At 46.5% G+C, this 27,709-nt stretch overlaps 1 protein-coding gene across 1 annotated transcript; it reads left to right on the top strand.

Annotated features, from left to right (window-relative positions):
* Nucleotides 1-27,709, top strand: PKD2L1 (polycystin 2 like 1, transient receptor potential cation channel). Its single transcript, XM_027846296.1, has 15 exons — nt 1-256; nt 923-1,036; nt 12,418-12,545; nt 12,982-13,235; nt 14,679-14,903; nt 15,076-15,304; nt 19,031-19,201; nt 19,573-19,754; nt 20,142-20,262; nt 21,598-21,696; nt 21,897-22,018; nt 22,477-22,603; nt 22,740-22,882; nt 26,982-27,105; nt 27,375-27,709. Exons 1-15 carry the CDS (start codon nt 1-3, stop codon nt 27,582-27,584), a joined length of 2,505 nt encoding a protein of 834 aa, XP_027702097.1. The 3' UTR covers nt 27,585-27,709.

Raw genomic sequence — 27,709 nt, 5'->3', positions numbered from 1 at the left:
ATGCGTTCTAGGGGAAGCCCCAGCTGTAACCCTGAAGGTCAGGAGTTGCAGGGGCTGGGGCCAAGAGCCTGGGACAACCCAGCTTACATTGGGCCCCCCTCACCACCTGCAACCCTGAAGATTTGCACCATCTCTGGTCCTTTATCAAGTCCGCCTGGAGAGAAGCCCAAAGGTGGGCCCCTCAAGAGGGCACCTCAAGCATCAGGCATAGACTGCTGTCGCCACATGTGTTTCCACATCTGTCGTGGCATCCGAGGTAGCTGAAGGAAAGTCCCCTCCCTCCATTAACTAGGGGAGAGGGAGGGACTGGGAACTAAATGGGAAGGGTGAAGGGGGGGTACATGATCTCAGTAGAGGGAGTGTCAGTTTGAGGGGGCCAAGAGCCCAGGAGGTTACTGTTGAGTTATTGTGCTCAATAGTGCTGTAGTGGGGTACTATGAGTTGGGGGGAGGTAACTACAAGCTTACAGTAGGACTATGAGTTCATTGGAAAGATGTGCATGAAGGACTGTAAGCTCAGGAGGTGTGATCTTGGTGGAGGGAATGTGAGCTCAATGTGGTGGGGGGGGCTGTGGGCACTAGGATCAGGGTCCATGCCTGAGCTATTGCCCCCAAGACATCAGAGAATGGGGTGGGAAAGCAGTGGAGAATCTAATGAATGGCATTCTAGGGGGGAAGCCAGGGCCCCCCAAAGATGGGATTTGGGTTGGTGTAGAGGGGGGCATCAGGAGAGGTTGCCTTTTGACCACATCTTTGGTGACTTTTGCTTAGAGCATCAACCCTCTGGGGAGGGAGGATAGCCTAAGAGATAGACCAGGTTTGGGAAGGGGGCACAGGAGGCTGGGAAGGATGGATGGGTCAATGTCCACGGGATTCTACTTCTCTGCACCCCTCAGTATGTTCTCCCTGCCCCTGCTCTGTAGGACTTTGGGGTACAACACTAACAGAGAACATGGCAGAAAACAGAGAACTTTACGTCAAGACCACCCTGAGAGAGCTGCTGGTGTATGTGGTGTTTCTAGTGGATATCTGCCTGTGTGAGTAACAGCTGGATGTAAAGCATCTGACATGAAGCCTCTTAAAGTTGAAGTTCAAATGTTCTCTGTTCTGCATGGTACAGGTGTAGGCTTAGCCTTGTAATTAGAAACTCTGGGGGCAGCTACTTAGCACAATGGATAGAGCACCAGACTGGAGTCAGGATGTCCTCAGACACTTCCTAGCTGTGTGACTCTTGGCAAGTCACTTAACCCCAATTGCCTCAAAAAAAAAAAAAAAAGAATAGAAGCCCTGTAAAGGAAATGAAAGTCTAGGATTTCTGGAACTGTTAAGAGAAATATTGTTTAAACATCTACCCAGTAGCAGTGTAAGAGTCTTGTTGAGAAGAGGAAGGGTTCTCCTAGGCTTCTAGGTTCAGTCCCCAGCACAGTTCCTGGCACATAGTAGGTGTTTGAAAAATGCTTAATGATTGATTATTGATTGATTGATCTAGAGCCGGGATGGACCTGGGAGGACACAGAATCCACCCTCCCTCATGTATGATATATAGATATATGTAGATGAAGAAACGACTTACCCATGGTCACCCAGGTCTTGTCTTTAAAGGGGAGAAAATTCTTGATGGGAAAAAGATAGTCATGAGAATTTCACCCTGAAATCATAAACTGTTAACTGAATAAGGTGCATTAGATATTATTCAGCATAATGCACACTCACTCCTTCCAATCCCATTTATAGATGAGGAAAATGAGACCCAAGGACATGCAACCGGTTAATGACTGAGCTAGTTTCTCAAAGTCAGCTCTCTTGACTCTTAATCTGGATTCTCTCCACCGTACTACAACTGACTTGAGGGAATTTGATTCCAAAGTACTCGCCTCAGAAAAATGTGATCTAAGGTCTAAGATGAGAAGAATTGACCAGGAAACCAAGGAACAGAACATGAAAAGAAATGTGGTTCTGGTTCAGGGCTTTCAGTAGATATTCATCCAACTGTACCTAGCCCACATCTCTCCATCTTTTCCATTTTGGGGTAGATATTCATCATTCCAGATTTAGTTCCTTTCTGTGGTACATGAATGTCTTAAAAAGCTGTTTTTGCTAAACCATTTTAAAAAATGATAGGTGCATATATAAGTCATCATAAGGACCAGCTGCTTGGTAAGCACATTTGGGTGAGCTCTTATGGGGGACAAGGGAGTAGGGCCTGAGACCAAGAATCCATGCCGTCCGGGGACCTTCCCTCAGGTTTCCTGTGCTCACACTCACATGGAAATTTGTGCTCTGCGACTGTGGGGAGTGAACGTTTGCTACAGGCCTCTTGAGTGCAGGGAGTGAAAAGGCAAGAGACAGGAATTGCAACATGCTTACTGTACAATCTTCTTTTAGCAAATGATGGATGGAGCTATTGTTTTACTTAATCATCATTAGGAGAACATGTCTTGTCCCAGCCTTGACTACTGACCCTCCCTCCTCAGCTACAGTGTCTTCAGCCCTGGCTTCTCAGCATTCTATTTCTAGCCTCAGGTACAGTGTGCTGTAAAGAACAATGCGGATAGCTCTCCAGAAGTGTGGACATTGTGGACACCACACACACCCTCTGGGAGTGTCATTTGGACTCTCTAGATAGAGTGCTCAAAGGAAGCCTGGAGTTAAGAAGACTCATCTTCCTGAGTTCAAATCTGGCCTCAGACACTTCCTAGCTGTGTGACCCTTGGCAAGTTACTTAACCTTGCTTGTCTGAGTTTCCTCATTTGTAAAATGAGCTGGAAAAGGAAATGGCAAACCACTGCAGTATCTCTGCCAAGAAAACCCCAATGGGGTCACAAAGAGTTGGACAGGACTGAAAATGACTGAACAACTTATTCTTAGCAGAAGCTGTCTGTGATTCTTGCATAAAGTAATGATGTTGTAAGCTTCTAGGACACAATTTTGAAAGGGCGCTCACTGAGGGGGGGGTAGATCTGAGTGATTTATCAGGGAGACTGAATATGGGAATCTCAGCCATCATGGAGTTCATGAGGGGTGGAATTCCCTCTGATGGAAAGAATTTAGTGGGTAGGCTGGGAGGGGGCTTTGAAATAAGAAAAGTCAAAGGAGCTCATTCCTGGGGGAGCTGGAGAAGTTCCGGGGAAGATGGCACTCACTGTCAAGAGGCCCCATGGCTACCAGTAAGGACAGGTCCAAATTTAAGCTAATCATAATAATAGCTAATGCTTATAAAGCACTTTAAGACTGGCAATGTGCTGTGTACAGATATGATCGCACTTTATCCCCACAATAACTCTGTGAGGGAGGGACTATTATTATCCACATTTTACAGAAGAGGAAATTGAGGCTGACAGATTAAGTGACTTTGCCAGGGTCATATAGCTAGTCAGTGTCTGAGGCAGGATTTGAACTCAGTCTTCTGAATTCCAAGTCCAACACTGTATTGCAGAACTGCCCGATTATCAGGGAGGGATCTGAGCTCTTCACTAGAGAGAAGAATCAGCATGGTCCAAGGTGTTCAAGGTACATTAGAGAAACGGAACCAGATAGAAAGAAACAATTGGAAACAAGGGGAGGACTCCCCTGGGGTTGGCTTGGTTTGTCCTTGAGCTACATTTATTTCGTAGGGATTCTCCCCAACAGTCTGCTGCCTGATGGGGTTGGAGTGGGAGAGGAAGCCACCAGCAGTACAGCCTAGAACATGGAGCATCCTATGCTGTATGACAGATGGCCTGGCCTGGGTGTGCTTGAATCCTGACTCTGGAACTTGCTGGCCCTGGGTTAGTCATTGTCAAATAGCTGAATGATGTCATAAGTAAGAAGAATGAGATTTGGCCTCCCAGGGCAGCACAAAGAACCACATGTGGAAGGTGCAGGGATGAGAGTTTCTGTTTAACAAAAGGAATCTTGATACAATGATACAATCCAAAACCGGAGCAGACCTTTTGCTGCAGGTCTCTAAGCAAAGGCAGACAGCCCTTTGTCAGGGATGTTGGGGTGAAAGTTTCTGCTCAGTTCCAGGTTGGGCTGGATGACCTCTATATTCTGTGTAATCCTCATTTTCTGTGATGTCATTGCCAAAGGCAGGGCCCAGGTCTCCCTGGGCAGATGGAGCATCTCCTACACCCTTCCTACCCCTATCTATCCCCACCCAAACCTAATTTTCTGTTGTTTGCATTAGGGCTTCTCTTTGTGTTCCTGGGGTGATGGATGGAAGCTTTTGTTGGGGGAGGAATTGTAAAGGCCTTTGTGGGGGGAACAATAGGTATTTGTTATCTTCTAGGTGCACCTGGGAAGCTAGGCTTTGTGTTGGGGGGAAGGTTCAGGGCCTGTGCAAGGCCAAGTCTGGTCACCATGGAGTTGAGAAGAAGTGGGGGGTGGAGGGATGTGCTCTGGGCTTTTGGTGATTCATCCTTAAACATCAAATAGTGGCAAGTCAATGTTCTTTCCTAAGATTTAGAGTTCGAAGTGACCATACAGATTTATCTTGTCCAACCTCCTAATCTGTTGATATGGAAACCAAGAGGGAATGGAGGGTTTGCCAGGCTTGACAAATGATGGAGCTGGGCTTCTAGTCCCTGGCTCCTGCCTCTAGATCCAGTCATTATCTATCTATCTATCCCTGGACAAACTGGTTCAAGCATAGCCCTTGGATGGAGGAAGTGCATGCTTTTTTGTTCCTTCATTCATTGGTCAGAAGGAGTCATCTTTGATTCCTTTTGGGGACTCAAAGAATCTCAAATCAGAAAAAGAGGTAAAAATGAGATTTTAGAATTAGGTAACAAAGTTCCTTGATCCCGTGCCCTCCTCTTCTAGGCCCTTTTCCATCTCTCACTCACTCTTCAATTACCGATCTTTCACTTTGGGCGATGTGATTCTGTTAAGATGATGGACTGGGTACAACCATCATGCCACTCATTGCCAACTTGTCTCCATGATGACCTTACCTCACGTACATTTGTCCAGTTTTCCTGTGGCCCTAACCCTGGCTTCCTACTTCTGGTTTTCCTCATTTATAGAGATTCTCCTTAGCTATTCTGCTGGTTCTGGGTTTGATGGCATTTCATAGAATCATAGGTTTTATTACTTTTTAATCTTTAAATTAAATTTCATTTGATTTTCACCTTCCCTCTCTCTCCTACCTCTTTCCTTCCCCATTGAGCAAGCAAGGAAAAATAATACCCCTATTACAAACATTTATTGTCAAACAAATCATATTCCTGCATTAGTCATGTTTTACACACACACATACACACACACATACACACACACACACACAGAAACTGATGTCTCAATCCATGCTGTGAATCCATCATCTCTTTTTTGAGAGGTGCATGGCATGTTTCATCACGAATCCTTTGGTGTTGTGTTTCATCATTGGGTTGAATCTTAGGATTTAGACCTGGAACAACCTTGTCATTCTGGTTAGCTGGCTCTGTTTCTCTTGCTGTCCTGCTTCCGCAGTTTCAGCTTGAACTTTATTCTTTGTATCTGCCTCCTTGTATCTTCTCAGTGATGACGGACAGGAAGAGGAAATGTCCCCTTTCACACATACATAGTGAAGACTGTGCCTTTTCCAGCCAAAATCATATAAACCAGAATGAATGAGCATAATTTTGTAAACACCTAAGACCACATGGCTGGGGTACGTTTCATTAGCTGATGCTGCCCTGCCTTCCTCTGAAAGCAGCCAGCATAACCAAAGAAAACCAGCGACAGGAACACCGGCACACTGGTGACATGTTTTGAGTTGGCAACTTATCTTGGTGGTACAGCTAGGACTATAAGAAAGTTTCTAAATATAAGAAGCTCAGGAAACGACTTCAGTCAAATTGAGATTCAGTCCCCAAATATCTTATATTTGGAGAGGTTTTTTTTTAAAATCCTCCCCCCAACCCTGGTTCTGATGCCACTGGGGATAGCATCTGGGAAATTTGTTTTGTCTTATGTTTTCTGAGGGGATTAGGATCTCCAGGCAGGAGATTAATTTGTTCCCACCTCTCTGGAGGAAGTTGAGAGGAAATAAAGGCTTGGTCAGATCCAGAGTAGGAAATTTGAGTTGTTTCTATTTCTCCTTGACCCCATTTGGGGTTTTCTTGGCAGAAATACTGGAGTGGTTTGCCAATTCCTTCTCCAGCTCATTTTACAAATGAGGAACTGGGGCAAACAGGGTTAAGTGACTTGACCAGGGTCACACAGCTAGTAAGTGTCTGAAGCAAGATTTGAACTCAGGAAGATGAGTTTGTTTGGTTCTAAGCCCAGTGCTCTACCCATTGCACCACCTAGCTGCCCAGAGTAGAGAGTAGTCAGAGAGAAATGTTGGCCTTGAAGGATTCTATTTATTGAGCATAAAAAGTCCTGATCTCTCTTAGATTCCTTACTCTTCCACATCATGTTCTTCACTCTTGAATTTCTTCTTCATTCACTTTGCAGCAAAAAAAGAAGATTAAACCTATTTTCATACTACATCACTCCATGTAATAAGTAATTTTGATACGTATTTCACATTTAACATTTTAGAAGAGAAGAAAATCATTAGTAGAAAGCTTCATTCACAGAATTCATCTCACACAGAAACACCCTAGGGTTTTGCAAAGCATAGTTTAAGAAACCACGATTCAATTGAAATAAATTCATTTTACAGATGAGCAAAGTGGGGCCCAGAGAAGGAACAACTGAGATAGCATCACAGAGCTACCTAGTGGAAAAGCAGAACATCTTTCAGCTAATGTCTGAGGCTTCCCCCCTATTTCCATCTTAAAGAATCTACACTTTGGGAAGAGAGTTCTCTATCGATATTACATTCTGTCTCCTTCCCCAGCTCTCTGTTTATACCACTTGATGTCCCATCTATTTCTTTGGCTTGAGAGTCAAAAGAAATTCCTGTGGGAATTCCCTCACATTTTGGTGGCAACCATAGGTACTGTCATTAACTTGTGCCCTCCCACTGCTTTTGCCAAGCTTGGATATCAATGCTCTGCAATCTTACTTCCCTCTAGTGGTGTTTAACAATTGGCTCTGGAGGAAAAAAATTGTATGAAGGGCACATTTAAAAGTTTAATTTGTACCATTAACATTTCCTCTATCACTCTCTTAAATATAGATAAATCAACCAAATAATAAATGAAGCCTGGATTTGCACACTGAAAATGTAACAATTGATGTGCCTGAGAGCCTGCTCCAGCACACCCCTGCTGCCATCTTTACCAGTCAACTGAAATGCATCCTTCCAAGGTTATCAATGACTTCTTTATTGACAAATCTAAGGGCTTTTTCTCAGGCTTTGGCAGCCCCTTCTTCTGGGTACTCACTGCTCCCTCCACATCCTCCTGGTTCTTTTCCTATCTTTCTTTTCAGTCACTTTTCAGTCACTTCTGCTGGTTCAGGTCCTCACCATTCCAACAGTGCCTCCTCTCTAGCTCAAGAGGAGTGTCCTCACCCCTTATCAGGGGTCCTAGTTTTTTAGTGTGGCCATGGCCATGCTTCTCAGGATCCCTGTCGCAAACCTTAATTTAGAGAGAGTGGCAAGAATGAAAATGCTATCATAGAGGCCAGACAGTTCATCCAGCCAATAAAACAGAGTGTATGCTTAGTCCTAGTGCCAATCCCCATGATGGTATTCTAGGACAATGGTGACTGCAGGACAGTGATGACAAGCCTTGACAGTGAGCCTTTAGGTCTCTGAGTGGCATAATGGCCATATAGTAAAAGGTATGGAGGTGTGGTGGGGGGTACAAACAGACCGAGACCTAGATTGTTAGAATGTGAGTGGATTCACATCACATTCTATGCTGTTTGAGGGGGCAAGAAAGTGGCAGATGAGCAGTCTTCATTTTGGAGAGTATGAAGGGAAATTAATTCAAACTGAGCCTCTACCCCAATGATGCCCCTTGTCAGAGCTATCCTTCTGGCATGAACTCCCAGAGTCAGGTCAAGCTTTGACCAGACTCCTCATCCATTCTCTTCTCTACCCTGGGCTCCAGGGATTTACCCCTCTGTTCCTTTCTCAGTTGCCACCACCCTTGGTTCTGACCAGAGTTTGTCTCCTCCCATTTACCTATAGATAGAAATACAGTCTCTCAGCTTTTTGTCTCTTCTCCTCTTCTCTTCTCTACTCTTCTCTTCCCTCCTATTCCTAACAAAAGTTTATTGGTCCTTAGTAGTTCTCAAGAGATGTCCTGTTTTAAGTACCAAAGACGAACTATATGTAGCCTGAGGTTCAAGCCTGGTCATTTTCATAAGACTGTCCTCATTGGTGGAGAGAATGATTACTTGTGAATTCGCTGCTCCTAGCCTGTGTGAGGGGGGAGTGGGAAAGAGTCTGGAATCACAATAATCATTCTCCCCACTGATGGGGATAGCCTTATGCAAATACTCCATGATTGAACCTTGGGTTACACACATAAACAGTGTGAGTGGGAGAGTAGAAAGAGAAAAAAGGATCCCAAAGTATTTCAGCATTACAACAAAGTATTACAACAAAGTCTTATAGCTAAAGTTCTCCCTGGCACACTGGCATGCAAATGCAGATGGGTTTGATCTGTCTTAGGTTTTTTTGTTCATCTATAACATCTCTTTTTTCATTCTTATCATAGGAGCAAGTTAGCTCTTCCCAACATGACTTCATATCTGTATTCACAATCCTAGGGCTTGGGGTCTTAGTTCTGTCTCAAAGATTAACTCCTGCATGCCCTCCCTTCTTTTTCTCCCTTGTATATAGACCTTATCAGGCAAACAGGCTCAATCAAATGCTATTTTGGGGCTATGGGGATGCTAAGGACTCTAGTAAGATTCACCTACATCTCAGAAAACTCAGACTCATTGGCTAGTTGATGTTCACAAAGGAAGGTTTCTTTTAGGATCTCCTCATATGTCAGGACAGGGGTTTGGGGGTCATTGTGCCTCTCTGGCTATCAATGATAATCAATAAGGAGTAATAGGATACTGAAATAAAACTGGTGAGAATCTTTGGAAGAAGTGACCATGATGTTTTTGAGTCCATAATTGTTGAGGAGGGAAAAGTCCACTCCAACCTTGGATTTAGGGGGAACAATTTTTAAAATATTCAGAGAAAGGATGGGTAGGGTCTCATGATCTACAATTCTATGGGGGAAATTGGTATAAGAAACCGGGGAATCTTTTCAGAATTAAATTCCAACAATATAAATAATTCTGATGAGGAAGGGGAGTTGTCTAAAGAGAGGGATGTGGATGCAGAAGAAATTCATTTTTTATTTAATAAAAATGTGTACAAGATTTGGAATTAAGGGCAGTCTATGGAGGATAAATACTTAAAGAGTGAGCAGTCTAGTAGAGTGTCAGAACTGTTAAAGTTCAGAAGGCACCAAAATCTGTAATAAACATTAAAGACTATAAAAAAGAGGGGGATTATTTTTAAGTACAGATAAGGTAGTCCTTAATCAAACTTGATGTATCTTCCTTATATAAGCTATGTTGGGACAAAAAAAAAAAGGTCAGAGAAGTGATTAAGGCAGATAGGATGGATGATGATAATGGATGATGGCAAGAAGACAAAATTACCCCACTTTTATTTTGCTTTTATTTGCCAAGGAGAACCATTTTGGGAATGGATGGAATAAAAATAATTAACAGGAAATTGAAACCTCAGATAAGTGAGAAGCTGGTCAGAGAATACTTAGCTACCCTTAATGAATTCAAGTCAGTAGGCTCTGATAAACTATATACCGGAGTAATGAAAAAAACTTGAGGATATAATTAATGAGCCATTGACAACGATCTTTGAAAAAAATCCTGCAGACCATGAGCTGTCACACAAGACTGCATACGGGAAAATGTTATCTCGATTTTCAAAAAGAGAAAGCGAGTGGATTCTTTAGACTATAGGCCATTGAGCTGGTATTGATCCCTGGATGCATTTTAAAATATATTGTTAACAGGACAAACATTAAAAGAAAAGCTGATGTCACTTAGAAACAGCATGTGTTTGTGTTGGGGCGGGAGTGAAAGGGGCAGGAGATACGATTAGGTCACTGTAGTTTTCTCTTGGGCCAGAAATAGATGATGGTAGACTAAGGCAATTTTTTCCTTCCTTTCTTCCTCCCTCCCTCCATCTGTCCCTTTCCTTCCTTCCTTTCTTCCTTTATTCCTTTTTTTCTTTCTTATTGGGTAGGGTTCCTAGATTGATTCATTTAGAGAATCTGTAGATAAGCTGTACTTGGATTTCAGATAGTCAGCTGACAAAATCTTTCACACTGTTCTTATGGACAAGATGGAGAGATGTGGGCTAAATCTCAGTTAAGTTGGGATTCAGAACTGACTGAATGTCTGGTCCAAAGAGTAATTAATGATCAGTTTTAATCTTGAGAGAGGTCTCTGGTAGAGTATCCCAGGAATATGTACTTATCCTTATCTAGTCAAAATTGTGATTTTATGAAAAATGACTATATAAAGATAGGCATGTTTATTAAATTTGTGGATGACACAGATCAAGAAGGAATAAACTAACACATTATATAACAGAATAGGGTTCCAAAAATATCTTAGCAGGGTAGATAGAACATTGGGCTTAATCTTAAGATGAAATTTTATTAAGACTAATATAAAGTCTCATTTTACAAATAGAAGACTGAAGCATAGCTAGATGATGATTCATGCAAAAAAAAGAAAAGAAAGAAAAGATCCGGGGGCTTTATTGTAGTAGAAGCAAAAAATGAGCCATCAGTATGACAAGACAACTACAACAATTTAATATGTGATTCAACAAAAATTTATGAAGTCATTGCTCTGAGTAAGGCCCTGAAATATCATATCCAGAATAAGAAGTTGGTCGTATTGCTGTATGCCTTCATCAGACCACATCTGGAGTATTGTGTTCAGTGTGGGACATGACATTTTAGGATAGCTTGGAACATGTCCAGAAGAGAGAAGGCAGGATGAAAAAGATTCTGGAAAGTATGCTTGTAAATATCAGTTGAAGGAATTGGGAATTTCTTTTAGAAGAAAGAAGATGGGGTGGGGGAGGGTTGGGATATAATTGTTGTCAAAGTACTTGAAGAATCGTCACGTGTATGAGGAATTAGATATAGGATCATAAATTTAGGCTAAAAGTGACCTATGGAAGCCATACCATTCAAACCTCTCACTTTATAGATAAGGAAACTGATGTCCAGGGAAGTTAAATGATTTGCCCAGGTTCACATAGATAGCACATAGAAGAGCCAGGATTTGAACCCAGATCCAGTTGACTCCAAATCCATTGTTCTTTCCACCATACATTATTTGTTCTGCTTGGCCCCAGAGGGCAGAACTAGAAGTAATGGGAATAGATTTCAGCTCTAAATAAGGAAAAAATATCCTCATAAGTAGAGCTATCCAGAAGTTGAATGAACTGCCTTAGGAAGTAGGGAATTCCCCATCCTTTACTGGTTGTCTTCAAGCAAAAGTTGGATGGGGGATATTGCTAGGGATATTGTAGAGAAGACTCCTGATCAAGAACTCATTGGCCTAGACATCAGAGGTCCCTCACAAGTCTGAGATTCTATGATTTTTATGCTGGCCCAATTAGGGTATACAGGATCCTAAAGTTCTCAAGGTTTAGCATGAATCATGAATTTCTCTGGGCTCTTCCTCATCACCATATCACCTTGCTTCCTCAAGACCTCCCATGAGAATGATGTCTTTTCCTCAAAACTACTCCAAGCTGTTTTGGGGTGCCATTTGTTTGGGCTCTCTGGATTGATGGTCAATTCTTCTAATCCCAGGCTTATTCTCAACCAATTAGGAAGCGTTTTGTTGGCATGGCTCCTTTGTGGGGTTCTACCCATCTAATTACATGTCTTCCCTTCTATGCCTTAAAGTTGGGAAAGAGATAGAAAAAACTAAGAAAGTTTTTCCTATCATATAAAAAGTCAGAATAATTTAACCCAATAAACAGGTCATTCTCAAATTTTCAGCCAAACCCTTTATAGTTTACTGTAGCTCCCTGATCCCAAGTTCTCAGTGATTGCCCAGGATAGGGGACGGGGGTCACTAAAATTCACTGGCCTGAGGATTTGAGTGGTAGTGAAGGTGAATGGGTTGGGGTGCCCTATAGCTCCCTGGCCCAGGCTCCCAATTTTGACCAAGGACAAGGGGGTAATTCCAGAACCCAAAGGAAATAATTTTGACAAAAGTATAAGGCAGCCTCCTTTCTTGCCCAAAGGGAGCAAACTTACAGAACCCATTATCTCAAGAGATGGTATAGCCTAGAAAAAAGAGACAGCTCCAGGATGAGTAGAAAGATATTCTAGGACAACCAAATCATAAGGACTTATTGATGGATGTTTGAGGGGATCCTTGAAAGGAAAGACCTGACCTCCCTAATTTATCTGCTGGTCCCTTCCACCACTTCATGGATAGATGGAAATGTCCAGGCTGGGACCAAGAAACCAATTTCCCTATTGCTTTCCAGTGACTTATGGAATGACCAGCTCCAGTGCTTATTACTACACCAAAGTGATGTCAGAACTCTTCTTACAAACCCCATCTGCTACTGGAGTCTCCTTCCAGACCATCACCAGCATGAAAGACTTCTGGGGCGTGAGTTTGGCCAGTATGGGAGGAAGGCAAGGCAAGGCATTGGGTCAAGAGCCATGTGGGGTTGGTTTGAAGGATCAGGCCAGGGACAAGTCTGTTCCTCGATCATTTGATAGCCATGGGTCACAGTAGTCAGATTGATGGGGGCAGGGGTAAGCCTGGGGATGAGCTTGGGTGGGTCATCCTCTTCCCCACTGGAGTTCTCGAAATAAAGGCCTGGTGACTACTTGTCAGGTATATTTTAATGGGAATTTTTTGCAGGCATGGGTTGAATTAGATGGATTTTCCAGTCCTGAAATTTTGTGATTCTGTAATACTTAGGTGTTAACTGCTCTGGGTTACTCCAGGTTGCTCTGGGCATCAGACTGGGGAATGGGTGTTAGATTGGGAAGTACAAGGCCAAACCATTCCCCCACTCCTGGGCCTGCCCTTGCTTCAGTTTGCCCAGGGCCCATTGCTTGACAGCCTCTATTGGAACAAGTGGTATAACAACCAGAGCCTGGGCCAGAGCACACACTCATTCATCTACTACGAGAACCTACTCCTGGGTGTTCCAAGGCTGCGGCAGCTCAAAGTGAGGAATGATTCATGTGCTGTGCATGAAGATTTCCAAGAGGACATATTGGGCTGTTATGATGTCTACTCTCCAGACAAGGAGGACAGGCTCCCTTTTGGACCCCTCAATGGCACTGCGTGAGTGAGACCCCTTTGTCCTGAGCAAATAGAAAGGGGATTTTCATCCAATCCAGGTATACTGAAAGATGAAATGGGAACCAGGCAAGAGCAAGTTGCTTTTTTTGAGCTTTGGAGAGTTTCAAGAAGAATGGAGCTAGGGAAACAGAAATAATGAGGGGACCCTTGATTTGGGGGAAGAAAATAGGGGATGGGGGGAAGAGGATGGAGTTATGGGGATGAAATCATGGGGAGTGGGGAGAAGATAAAGGATAGAGGGATAGAGATGGGGGGATAGGGTTGGTGTTACTTCATCAAGAGTGGTCATATCATCATCATCATCATCATCATCATCATCATCATCATCATCATCATTTTACAAAGTAGACCAGGAGCTCTGGGGGATGTCAGATTTAAGCAAAGCATTAGATGAATTTGGAAGTGGTTGAATGATTAGACCTAAAGAAAAATGATTAATTGATCAATGTCCACTTGGAAGAAAGTTTCTACTGGAGCGTCATAGAGACTTCTTCTCAGTCCTGTTTTGTCCAACAGCTTTGCCAATGGATGAAAAATTGGGATGCATATAAATATGCATGATGGAGTTCATATTCAAAAAGATCTCAAGAAGTTAGAAAATCAAAAAATCAACTGCAAAATTCCAGGATGGGGGAAGTGTATATTGACAAGCATTCATGTGAAAAAAAAATCCCTTTTCGCAATGGACTGAAGCTCAACATGGTTTAAGAATGTAACATGACAGTTAAAAATCCTTAATCTGCATTAAGAAGCTTAGTGTCCAGGACTAGGGAAATTAGTATCCTCTTGCTCTCTTTTTCAGTCAGAACACATCTTGAGTATTATGGTAAGTATTGGACAGCACGTTTTAGGAAGGACATTAAAAACCTAGGGTGGATCCACTGGATGGTATCCTGGATAGTGATGAGACCAGAGATTATACCATACAAAAATTGGTTGAAGGAATTGAGGATGTTTAGCCTGAAGAAGAGGAGATTATGGGGTAATGGGGAGAGAGGGACATGGTAGCTGTCTTTAAATATTTGAAGGTCTAAGTGGAAAGAGGGATTAGATTTATTTTGCTTGGCTCCAAAGAGCAATACTGAGAAGTAGGTAGATGTTCCTGAAAGGTAGGTTGAAGCGCCATATTGAAAGGCTTTCTAACAATTAGAGCTATCCCAAAGTGGAATGGGCTGCTTTGATGGGTAGGTACTTCCCCATTACTAGAGAGTTTTCAAGCATCAATTTAATGGGGGGATCTTGGCCCAGGTAGAGGGTTGACTAGATAACCTCTAAAGTTCTTCTCCACTTTGAGAAGGGGCGATGACATCGCAATAGCAGAAAAAGTACATGCAAGAATGGGGGATGGGAGAGATTTACTAATAGGAGGTGTAACCACTGTTAAGAGGAAGGACTGACTCTCCCACCTACTATCACCCATGACAGGTGGACATACCATTCAGAGGATGAACTGGGGGGCTCCTCTCACTGGGGCCAGCTCACGAGCTACAGCGGTGGTGGCTATTACATGGACCTACCAGGGCCCCGGGAGGCTAGTGCCAACGTCCTACGTGGCCTGAAAGATGGGCTGTGGCTGGACCGGGGTACCCGTGTTGTCTTCATTGACTTCTCTGTCTATAATGCCAACATCAACCTCTTCTGTGTGCTGAGGTGGGCCCAGATCCCCATCCCTGAGATTCTATATCTCCCTGAAGCTCTTTCCCCCTCCTTGGCCTACTAGAGGCCCTGTCTCCTTGAAGCCTTTCCCTCTCCCTGGGCTTTGACACTACTCTTGGGGGCTGCCAGTCATAAAGGGCCATTTCTCACCCATCTCATCCCTCAGGCTGGTGGTAGAGTTCCCAGCCACAGGAGGGGCTGTTCCGTCCTGGCAAATCCGCACTGTAAAGCTGATCCACTATGTGAGCTCCTGGGACTTTTTCATTGTGGGATGTGAGATTCTCTTCTGCGTCTTCATCTTTTACTATGTGGTGGAGGAGGCACTGGAGCTGAGGATTCACAAGCTCCATTATCTGAGCAGTGTCTGGAACATCCTGGATATGGTGGTCATTTTGGTGAGGAGGGGGCATGTGTGTCATGCTGGTGGTGGGGTGGGGAGAAAAGTGTTGGCATCCTGCTGGCAGGGGGGTAATGGAAAAGGGTCATAGGCCACCGTGGAGAGCAGGAGAGGACTCCCCATCATCGGTCCAACCCCTTTGCGTTACAAATGTGGAAATGAAGGCCCAAGAAGTCTAAGGGACTTGGCCCAGATTGCATACCAGATAGTGTGGGATTGTGCTTGGAGGCCTTTCCAGAGGGGCCCAGAGCGGGACTTTTTTTCACTCCTCCAGATCCTCCGACTTCCCAGTTATTGCTCTCACGGACATCCTGGACGTGGCAGTCACTTTTGCTGGTCAGCATTTTTCTTGTGGGCCAGCATTTCCATACAACCTGTGTGACCCGCCTCATTGCTTCCCTTGTCCAGAATCCTCTGAACATTCTGTAGATTTTTTTCTTCCTGTCCTCTCAGAGCGCCACGCATCATTCTCTTTGCTCTGTTTAAAAAAAAAAAAAAACAACCTCTTCAATTTAGCAATTTAACAAATTTTTACTAATCAATCACCTATTGTGTGCCAAGGACAGTGCTAGGCACTGGTGATATGAACACAGGAAGAAGGAAAGAAAGAAAGAAAGAAAGAAAGAAAGAAAGAAAGAAAGAAAGAAAGAAAGAAAGAAAGAAAGAAAGAAAGAAAGAAAGAAAGAAAGAAAGAAAGAAAGAAAGAGAAAGTGACCTGCCTTCAAGGACTTTACATTTTACTGGGGATAAAAGCATATGTACATAGGCAGTCAATCAATACACACTGAATATGCACCAGGCACTGTGTTAAGCACTGTGAGAACAAAGAAAGGCAAAAATACTGTTCCCTGCCCTCTGAGAGCTTACAGTCTAACCGGGAGTGGGGGGGAGGGGGGAAGAGACAATATGAAAATCACTAGGCATATACAAGATGTATATTGTGTAATCTGAAGGTAATCTCGGAAGGAATATAGTGGTAGCTGGGGCTGGGAAAGTCCTCCCTCCTGCAGAAGGTGGGATTTGTATTTACAGATAAGCCAGTATAAAATATGACCAAGACAACTGAGGGGGTGGGGAACAACTGGGTAAATCAGGAAAGACTTCTTGTAGGAGGTGGTGCTTAAGGGGGCTAGGGTTTCCAGGAGGTAAAGGTGAGGAGGGAGAGCGTTCCAGGCATTGAGGGAATAGAAGTAGATGATGGAATGTTACCTATAGTACCTCCTGTGTTCTGCCAACAGGGAGGAACTGCTGTGCCCTGAACTACCTTCTCCTGTCTACCTGTCTATCTATCTGTCTGTCTATCTATCTATCTCTATCCTATCTCTCTCTTTTCTATCTCTGTCTATCTCTATATATCTATCTCTATATCTGTAGTACGTGTAATTTTTTGCATATAGTTTCTTCTCCCCTTTATCAGGATGTGATCTCCTTGAGGGTAAGGACTCTACTGTTGTCTCTCTTTGTTTCCCCAGAGCTTAATACAGTGCCTGGCACATAGTAAATGCTTAATAAATGCTTGTTGACTGACTTTCTCTCTCCCCTGTACTTGGGGCCTCCGGGTTTCATCTACTCACAGCCAATGGAATGTGGAATTTAGGGCAGCCCAAATGGGATAGATCAAATGATGTATGTAAAGTACTTTATAACCCTTAAAGTGCTCCACAAATGTTGGCTATTGCTACTAAAATTCACCTTGGGACCTCCCTTCTCTAGGTCTAGGTTCCCTGTACCCTATCCCCACCCTAGGGGGCCTTGAAATTGGTCTCCATCTGGGTAAGTTTTTGGACAAGGTAGAAAACTCACTGCTGCCTGTCCAGTCTAAGGGAAGTCCATTGTGCTGGTCTCCACTCGTGGCAGGGGTAGTGCTGCCCACATTCACGTGCCAGGGATTCTGCACCAAAACCCAGGTTCTGATACATTTGGTGCATTGGACCCAAGGAAATGAAGGCCTCTGGCCCTCCCCCATTTGTCAATACTCTTGCAAGTCTTTTGACCTCCGCCTGCCTCAGTCTGCCCTCCCTTCTATCAGCTACCTCTCTTTCTTCCCTCTTCCCCTACTTCTTCCCTGCCTTCTATCCCCTCCCTTTTCTTTCTCCGTTACCCTCCTACTGCCTATATGGCCAAGTTAGATTTCTATACTTAACTGATTATGTAATCAATCCTTGAGCCAAATTCGATGACAGTAAGGTTCAAACAATGCTCATCTCCCTCCCTGCTTTCCCTCTACTGTAACAGGTTTTTGTGCCTCTTCATGTGATGTAATTTACCCTTTTCTGTCTCCTCCTTTCCTCTTCTCCCATTACAATCCATTTTCACCACTTTTTATCATCACATCAAAGTCAACTTATACCCACACCCTGTCTCTATGTATATCCCTTCTAAATGTTGTAATAAAGCTACAGCTCTCAAGAGTTACAAGTAGCATCTTCCCATGTAGGGATGTAAACAGTTTCTCACCAGTCTTTCTAAGGGCTCGCTTTTATGATCCTAGCCCTGTGCCTACCAGCAGGGCTGGGCCAGGACAGCTATCCAGAGTGCTGCACTTGAAGTCCAGGCCATGATATACCCAAACCTGTGCTGACCTTGTCAGCACAGGCTGAAGCTCTCATGCCTATCTGTAGCTTTTTCCTCTCCTTTCTCTTGGTACTGAGCCCATGTTCTCTTCTTATCTTCCAGACATTCAACCAAGACAAGTATGCCCTCCCCCCCCTTGAACCACCAGCTTGTCTGACAAAGGGTACCTTGCCAATTGGTCCCAGAGTTCCTAACTTAACCCCTTCTTTTGGCCTCTTCCTAACCCCAAAGGCTTTCTCTGGTAGTTCATTCATATAATTAAGAAATGATCCCTTTCCTTGCTGTTTGTATAACATTGATATAGCAGCAGCCCCTCAAATTACCAGGACAAGGAATTCAGCTTTGAGACTGTTAATCTTCCCACAAAGGGCTTCTTTTCTCCACCAAGGGCATGGTCCCATCAAGTGTAGCTGCTGCCAATCTTCCACCAATGAACCAGTGCTGTGTTGAATCTTAAAGCCAAGTGGATACTTCTCGAGGAAAGTGAACATTTCTTACTACTGTCCCCAGAAGATGAGCAGGGATACAGTCATGGATTCCTGTGTTGGTGGAGCCACATGGAAGGCAGGGGAGATGGTGTCAAAGCCACCACTAGAGCTGCATCTACTGAGCTATACTGCCCTTTCATTCAGAGCTTGGGCTTCTATCCCCTCCATCCTATTCAGGGTATAGGAGAAGGCGGAGAACTAACTTCATGGTACTGGTATTACCGGTGTAAGGGTCCTTTGATCTCTGACTGCCAGGGTCCCCTGACATCTGACTGCCAGGGTTCCCTGATCTCTGACACAGGCACACTTGAGAGAATAGGAGAGGGTTCAGAAGGTGCTTTTAAGGACATGGCCATTGCTGATCTTGTGACAAATATTCATCAGTACCAAACCCATTTACATCATCTGCCTTGGGCAGTTTGCAGCATGATTGAGCACATGAGACTTCTGTACAGACATATACAACCTAAGGAACACAAAGTAACCAGGGATTATGAGAGGGCTTAGTGGCCACTGACAGAGACCATACATGTAAGGGAGTAGTGGTTGTGAGTTCCCCCTTGTGTGGTAGCAGGACCTAAAGAGACTGGGTCCTCATATTCGACTCTCATGTTCCCTCCCACTCCTGTGACTTTCCGACCATCCCCTTCCTCTTTCCCCAGCTCTCCATTATGGCTGTAGGCTTCCATGTGTTCCGGACCCTAGAAGTGAATCGCCTTATGGGGCACCTCCTACAGCGGCCAAGTGACTATGCCGACTTTGAGTTCCTGGCTTTCTGGCAGACACAGTACAACAATATGAATGCCGTCAACCTTTTCTTTGCTTGGATCAAGGTACGAGCTCCTCCCAGCTCCATAATTGTTCCCTGGGACACCCCTCCCCGCTGCCGCGACTATCCCAAAATCATTCCCTTTGGAGCCCTTCATGCAGGTTACCCCCAATCATCCTCTGCACAAGGACCCCTCCAGGCTAGCCTGTGCTTGAGACCCTTTACACAGACACCCCTTCAGTATCACCCTCTCAGGGGTCCCCCCACCAATCATTTCCCCTTTAGCTTCTCGCTCCTATCAGAAGCTGAGCTGCCTTCATGCAAGGCTATCCAAGGCCTCACCATGCAGGCACCTCCTGAGTCCCCTCACACAGCACCCCCAGAATCTTCCGATGCCTCTCTGCTCCCCCTAAGCCCCATTGGCTTCTTCCCCAGATATTCAAGTACATCAGTTTCAATAAGACAATGACTCAGCTCTCGTCCACCCTCGCACGCTGCGCCAAGGACATTCTAGGCTTTGCGGTCATGTTCTTCATTGTCTTCTTTGCTTATGCCCAGCTGGGTTTCCTGCTCTTTGGGACCCAAGTGGAAAACTTTAGCACTTTTGTCAAGTGCATGTGAGTGGGTTGTCCTCTTGCCCTGAGCCTCATGGGCTTCTGGGATCCCCAGGGAGATATGTCTGAGCACATGTGTGTCTATGCATGTGCCTGTGTGTGAGTGTGTGGACATGTTTGTCCCCAGGAAGCTCTCTCTGCAGGTGCATTATGTGTCATTGTGAGTCAGTGTGCACGTATGTGACAGTATGTGCATGTGTGAGAGTGTACATATCTGTGCTTCAGAGCCTACTCATGTCCCTAACACCCCTCCCCTGCCTTGGCCACCTCTAGCTGGGATGCAGCAGGGCTTCCCAGTTCTTGAGTGAGAAGCAGGGAACTGGGGCTGAGGGTGGGGGATTGGAGGCGGGAGCTCAGGCCTTTGGGTGAGGCTGAGCCCTGCTCTCTCAGCTTCACTCAGTTCCGGATCATCCTTGGAGACTTTGACTATGATGCCATTGACAAGGCCAACCGAATCCTGGGCCCTGTATACTTTGTCACCTACGTCTTCTTTGTGTTCTTTGTGCTCTTGGTGAGGCTGAGGAGAGACTTGGGCCAGGAATGGGAAGGGGTGAAGGGGGAGGAGGGAACTAAAGTTCCGCTAAGGTTAAGGTTCTTACAAAGCTGGATTTGGGGCTGGGGGAGCCTCCCACTGTGCTATTTCCAGAATTGTGGTAGAGGGGCTCCAGACCAGCCTACGATCAGGGCTTGGAGGGGCGTTGATGGGTCAGCACAGTTAGGGTGTTAGTGGGTCAATGAAGTATGAGGAGTCATTAGGATCCACAGGATCGATGCGCTCAGTAGGGCCAGTGAGATCACAGGATTTATCTAGCTAGCTAGAAAGAGCAGCTGGCGGTATAGTGGATAGAGCACTGGGCCTGGGGTCAGGAAGACCTGAGTTTAAATTTGACCTCAGACACTTATTAGCTGTGTGGCCCTGGGCAAGTCATCTAACCTCTGTTTGCCTCAGTTTCCTCATCTCTAGCATGGGGATAATAATAGCCCCTACCTCCCAGAGTTGTTGTGAGGATCAAATGAGGTAATATTTGTAGAGTGTTAGCACAGTGTCTGGCACATAGTAAGTGCTATGTAAATGTTAGCTGTTATTATTATTATTAGTTCAAAAATTAGGAGGCAAAATGGGAAGACCTGGAATCAGGAGAGACCTGGGTTTAAATACCATCTCCTACACTAGTTAGTTAGGAGAAGGCAGGGGAAGGAATGTGAAATTCTGAACTTGGAGTCTCTGGTCCTGAGTTCAAATCCCATATCTGCTAGCTCTGTTCACATGACCTTGGCCATGATACTTCGGGCAGTTTTCTCACCTGTAAAAAGAGGGGGTTGGGGGCAGCTAGGTGGTGCAGTGGAGCACTGGCCCTGAGGTCAGGAGGACCTGAGTTCAAATCCAGCCTCAGACCAAACACTTGACACTTAACTAGCTGTGTGACCCTGGGGAAGTCACTGGACAAAATGATTCCTGAGGTCCCTCCCAGACCTAGTTGTATGGTTCTGTGATTTGGGCAAGTCACTCAAGTTCTCTGAGACTCAGTTTTCTCTCCAATTAATTGGGCTTCATCTCATCTGTAGGACTGACCTCACCAGCTGGTTGTGAGGAAGTTCCTGTGCAGGCTGGCTCCTGTTCTTTCTGAGAGGTCATCTAGTCCAACCTCCTGGTTTTACCAGCGAGATAACTGGAGCCTGGTAGGAAGGTGGAGAGGCAGGATTTGAACCCAGGTCTTATGGCTCCAAATAAGGGGCTGAGCCCACATGCGTTAGGGCCAATGCAAGCAGCAGGCAGGGGTCAGCGGGTCTCTTTAGACAGTAGATCAAAGAACGTGGACAGAGGTTCCTGGTCCCCATCTCCTAGAACATGTTCCTGGCCATCATCAATGACACGTACTCTGAGGTGAAGGAGGAGCTAGCTGGACAGAAGGATGAGCTGCAGCTCTCAGACCTCCTGAAACAGGTGACTAGCCCTAACCCCGGCCCAAGTCAGGCCCCGGCAACCCCGTCCAGGGGGTCACCCCCGCCTCCTGCCCCCCAGTACTCCATGCTTGGTGTCCCAGCATCCCCCTGCCTTGGGGGGCACAGACCCTCCGGCCCACAGCGGGTAGGCAGCAAGGTGGGTTCCCTATTTCTGCCCCTGCCCTATTCCTGCCCCGCCAGGGGTACAACAAGACTCTGCTGAGGCTGCGCCTGAAGAAGGAGCGGGTCTCAGATGTGCAGAAGGTGCTGGGGGGCGGGGAGCAGCAGCTGCAGTTCGAGGACTTCACCAACACCTTGAGGGAGTGAGTAAGAAACAGCCAGACGCCCATCCTCCAGTCTACCAGCCACCCCCCTAATGTGCCCCACCCCGTGCACACGTGTGCGCGTGTGTGCACAGACACGCACACACACATACGCGTGGAAACCTGGCTTTACTCCCGTAGTCCTCTTCTTCCCATGTTAAACTGCTCGTGCTCCCTTCTCCTTTATGGAAAGTGTAGTCCAGCCGTCATTTCAGGCTGGATTTGGCTCTCTGGGGGTGAAGAGAGGGAGCGTAGGAGAAGTGGAAAGTACGCTGGATTTGGAACTACTTACAACCTGTGGGATGCTGGGCCAGCAAGCTGCTGAAGCCCTCTCTGGTCCCCATTCCTAAAAGGAGAGGGTTTGATTGGATGGCCTTGAAATCTGTGATACTATATGTAGATGATTGTAGATCACACAGAGATTTCACAGCTCCATCTCCCCTCCCCTCCCTGCCTAGACTGGGACATGCTGAGCATGAAATCACTGAGGTCACAGCAGCTTTCACCAGGTTTGACAGAGATGGGAATTGTGTGCTGGATGAGGAGGAGCAGGAGAGAATGCGCCAGGACCTAGAGGGGAAGCGGGTGAGAGCCTGCACATGGGGTTGGGGAAGAAGGAGGGGACTTAGGAGGCTGTCCCTGGGGGCCTCTTCGGATGAAGAGTGACCATGAATGAAGCAGCCGCCTGGCACCACTCAATGAGCGTGGTGGTCTCTACCAGGTGGCTCTCAGTGCTGAGATCCAGACCTTGGGCCAGTCCCTTAGAGGAAGCCAGAAGAATGAGGCGCATTCAGAGAGAGCCAGGGGAAGCCTGTGGGTCTCTGGAGAGGAATTCCACAGGTACGTGCTCCTAGGGACACAAGGGTAGGTATGTGTCTACATAAGGCTAAGCCCTAACTCTGTCCTCAGCCACCTTCCCTGACCTTGTCACTGCTCAGTCCAAGACTGTTATATCCATTTCTCTGCTCCAGCAAATTCAGGGCCCTGTCCCTCAGGTCACACACAACTGGGCCTTATCACAAAACACAAGACATTGTTCCCCTGCCTGTAGACACACAGGGGACTGTGACCCTCTCACGTTCTCCCCCCATGCCCCACAAGACATGCTGTACCTGCCCCCATCTGCCTCTTTCTAGGACTTTCTTTTGTTCTCCACCATCCTTCCTTTTCTGTCCACTAAAACACACACACACACACACACACACACATACACACACACACACACACACACACACACAGAGCTCCACAGATACACAAGGCTCTAAATAAGTCTCCCATAAGGCACATGTGGCCCCCTGTTCCCCCCACTAAACACACAAGTCTCTGTTCCTGCCCCTCCTCCAACCATCCTAGAGAAATCTAGGATTCCCTCTGCCCCCCTCCCCAAAAGCCACATACAGGGCTCTCCTCCATTTACTCAGACTTCGGTCTTTTCCTAACCATTCTGCTCTGCTCCCTCCAATCCTCCCTCATCCCCCATACATGACCCTGCTTGGCTGGGACCCATACAGCTGCGCCGCTCACATGTGTTTCTCCACAGATACACACAGAGCTTTGTCTCCCACTCCGGACACGTACAGTTCTCTCTCCCCACACAGGACTTTGCTCCACCCCCACCCACCCACTCCCAGGCCCCCCAGACTCAATCTCCTTCCCTGAGAGATGGGCCCCTGCTTTCCTCCCCTCCCCCAGCATCTCTCTCCCCCTTCCCCCATGCCCCTCCCCCAATGGCCTTCTACCCCAAACACATAGAACTTTGTTGTCCTCCCTCCCATACTCACATTACTCTGGTCCTATTCCCAAATGCACAGGATTCGGTTTTCCTTCTCTGTGCCTCCCCCCAACCCAGTTCCTTCCCTTCTACATTTACGGGGTCCTGTGCCCCCTTCCAGACACAAAGACTCTATGCCCTGCTCCCCACACCACACAAGGGCTCTTTTCCTTTCCCCAGACACAGCCCTCTACTATTGCCAGACCCAGGACACTTGTCATCTTCTCCCTTCCCCCCACAACCTGACAAACAGGGTTTTGTCCTCTTCAGACACACATGCCATTCTCCCTCTAGAGACTCTTCCCCCAGCATGCAAAGCTCCATCTCCTACAGAAATGCCCATGCTCCCCATCTCCTGACAGTCAGCCTTTGTTTCACCCCAAAACAGAGACAGCTCTGGCTTACCTACACATAGGCCTTGTACCTGCCCCAAGACATCCTGCCTGCCCTCCTTCCCCCCTTCCCAGACACACCGAATAGAAGGAACAAATATTTCTTTCCTCTGTTGGCATTCATTGGTCTGACCCATCCACCACACACAAGTCTCTGGGCCCCCAGAGCCCCATGATTCTCTCCTTTCCCCCAGACCCAGACGTCTCCATCCCCACGTCCATCTCTAGATACCCACTACTCCATAAAGCCCAGGTACACCAGACTTGTCCCACCCTATCCCCTGCCTTCTCCCCAACCTCCACCCTCAGGGCTATGTTCTCACCCCCGTCCCATCCCTGACATGAAGGGATTTGCCACCTGTCACACATACACAGGCCTCTGAAGCAAGTACAGAAACGCCCTTCCTCCCTGGCAATACGCAAGGGTTTGCCACCTCTTTTGCTAGCCCATTCATCCAGAAACCTACCCTAGGAATACAGTGTACTCTGTAACCACCCCATTTCCTCATTCTAGCTACCCAAGATTCTGTCCCCTTCCCCTTACTGTTTTCCCATTGGAAGCAAGCAGAGTAACCAGAGAACACCTTGGCCAATTCAATGAGTTCTCCAATCAACCTAATGAGATTTTAGGGATTTTGTAAATCCCTGGGAGTACAAATTCCAGATACACTTGGATCTCTCCACTTCTCAGACACCAGGCTCTATCTTCCACCCCAGGACTTAGTAAGAGTCTGTCCCCTTCCCCTCACCTCAATTCACAGGAATGTCTTCCCGAAACACAAATGGTTCATTCCCGCCCAGCCCTCTGTGACTGCTCTCCACCAAATGCTCAGTGGTGGGGGTTGGGGTGGGGCGGTGCTATGTCTCTGGTCAAAACTCTAGACTTTATATCTTCAGAGGCATCTGGAGTGGTGGATGGAGTAGTGAGCCTGGAGTCAGGAAGACCTGAGTTCAAATCTGGCCTCAGACATTTACTAGCTATGTGACTCTGAGCAAGTCACTTAAACTCTGTTTGCCTCAGTTTCCTCAGCTGTAAAATGGGGATAAATAACAGCTTCTCGCTCCTAGGGTTGTTGGGAGGATCAAATGAGTTGATATTTTTAAAGCACTTAGTATAGTGCCTGACACATAGTAGGTGTTTAGTAAATGCTTATTCCCTTTCTATTCCCTTTTGACACAGTTGCCTTTATCCTCTATACAAGACACAAACTATATTCTCTGTTCACATAGGGTTTTGTGCCCTCTCAGGCTCACATACCACCCCCACTCCCAGTCCCAGAGACAATGTCCCCCTGCCTCCAGATACATAATGTTCTGTCACCTGCCCCGTCCTGATCCTCAGGGGTTTGACCTCTCTAGATTCACATGGCTCTGTCCCTTCATAGGTCCTCATGACTCTTCCCCATCCCCAACATCTAGAGCTCTGTTCCTTGCAGAAGTAACCAGCTCTATTGACCCTCTGACACCCCAAGACATAAGCAGGGTTCTGCCCCTTGTGTGGATGTCCTTTGTAGAATAAGAGAATTTCAGAGTTGGAAAGCACCCTGTGGCCATTCATCCAACACCCAGGGATCCAGATCCAAAAGGATTCCCTTCTCGGACTGACCTGCCTGTGGCCATTCAGCATGGCTTGAACGCCTGCAGGAAGGGGGAGTCCGCTGTCTCTTCAGACAGCCTGTTTCACTTTTGGATAGTCCTAAGAGTGAGAGGAATGGCTTCCCCTTACACCCAGGTGGACGTTTCACAGCTTCTACTCATTGCTCTGAGTTCTGGCCTCCAGATTCTTCTTTCATACTTCGAAGCCTGGACCTAGTTATCATGTCTTCTCGGAGTCATCATGTCTTCAATGTGGTGTGTGTCTGAGGTTCCTCACCATTCTAGTTGGCCTGCTCCCAATGCCCTTCCTAAAGCGTGATGCCCAGCACTGACTGCCGAAAAATCCATATGAAATGTGACCGGGGCAGAGTACAGAGGGATGGCACAGACACAGGGCTCTGTCCCTAGCCCCCAGACACTCACAGCCCTGGCCTTCCTAGAAGGATATGCCTCTGTCCGCTCTCTCCCCAGGCACAAACAACTATATTCCACAAAAGTCTCTGTCTTCAATCCTAAAGTCCTCAACCCCAGATACACAAAAATCTGGGCCCTCCTCAACACACAAGTATATGTCCCTCCAATAAAACTATCCCACCTATAAATACACATCTCTGTCCCCTCTCTAACACAAATGACTATCTTTTTCTGACACAGCTCTATTCTCCCTCCCCAGACACACAGAGATCTGGGACACCCCTGGGCATTCTCAAATCTGTTCCCCCTCCCAGATACATAGCTCTGTTCCCTCCAAGTCATAAATAGAACTCCGTCTTCTCTCCCAGCCCCTATGCTTCTCTTACCCCTAGACATAGATAACTCTGTTTCTACTACTGCCCAACCACCCTCACATCCCTTCCTCATTCCCTAAGACGCCTAAATAGCTTTGTCCCTAAAGATAGTCAGGGCTTAGTCTCCACCCCCAGACACAGAGCTCTCCCCCCACAACCTGACACTAATGACTCTTCATCTCCCCCTCTACCCTCAACACACACAAGCTTCCGTCTTCCCTTGACACGAAAGGCTTTGCCTCCCCACCAGAAACACACAGCCCCATTCCCCAAACAGGTTCACAGGACTCCTCAGATGAACGCCGGAGCTCCTGCTCCCCCCACCCCCAGGCACACAGGGTTTTTCCCTGATTCTGATGCATATGGTTGAGTCCCTTTAGACTCACACGAGCCTGTTCACATTCTCCAACTCTCAGACTCAAGAACCGGGTCGAGCAGATTGAAAATGTCTTGGGGAACATCATATCCCAGGTGGATGCTGGTGGTTCAAAGGTGAAAGCCCTGGAGAGGAAAGAGCCGAACTTCTCCCCTTCCGGCACAGTAAGGAACTCTTCCCCTTAACTTACTGAAAATGCCCCTTTACCACCTGCTTCCTAGGGCTTCTGGGATCCAGGTTATAGCATTCAGTAATGTCAGTATGTCCACATAACCTCTGCCTCCCCTTATCACATCTCAAAGAGGGGATACTTGGGGCTTAGATTTTCCTAATGAAAGGGCAGTTTCTTGCTTCTGGAATGGGTGGGGACAGAATTTCTTGTCCCAGGTAACCCTCACAACGACCTTTTCTCTCAACACCCCCCCCCCCCCAGGGACAACAGTCTGTCTGGGAGCAGCTACGGTCACCTCCAACGCTGACCCTAACCCCAACCTTGACTTTGACCCCAGGGCTGGGCCCCTGGGAAACCCAGGATAGTGAGAAAGCTGGAGAGACAGGGCCATCACAGCAATTGTCTCCACCCCAGGCCCCTCTGCAAATGGCCTTCTCAGAGGACCTCTCTCAAGACACTATCCGTTTCTAGTGTAATTTTCCCATCCCCTTCCATGTGTGAGCTCTCCCTGGGCCTGTGTCTCTGTGTGTGTGTAGTCTCCTGTGTCTATGGATAGCGGTGTTGAGTGTAGCTCTGACTCTTGCCTCTATGTTTCC

Source organism: Vombatus ursinus, unplaced genomic scaffold (assembly GCF_900497805.2).
Source record: "Vombatus ursinus unplaced genomic scaffold, bare-nosed wombat genome assembly UNPS02015129.1, whole genome shotgun sequence".
NCBI lineage: Eukaryota > Metazoa > Chordata > Mammalia > Diprotodontia > Vombatidae > Vombatus > Vombatus ursinus.
This window is presented reverse-complemented; position numbering and strand designations above follow the sequence as displayed.

What these genes read in the sequence shown, in the direction of transcription:
- PKD2L1 (XM_027846296.1), top strand. Translation starts at nt 1, where the DNA reads ATGCGTTCTAGGGGAAGCCCCAGCTGTAACCCTGAAGGTCAGGAGTTG. An exon ending in TTCACCAACACCTTGAGGGA is followed by an intron (nt 22,019 to 22,476) that starts GTGAGTAAGAAA and finishes CTCCCTGCCTAG; the next exon opens with ACTGGGACATGCTGAGCATG. An exon ending in AGGACCTAGAGGGGAAGCGG is followed by an intron (nt 22,604 to 22,739) that starts GTGAGAGCCTGC and finishes GGTCTCTACCAG; the next exon opens with GTGGCTCTCAGTGCTGAGAT.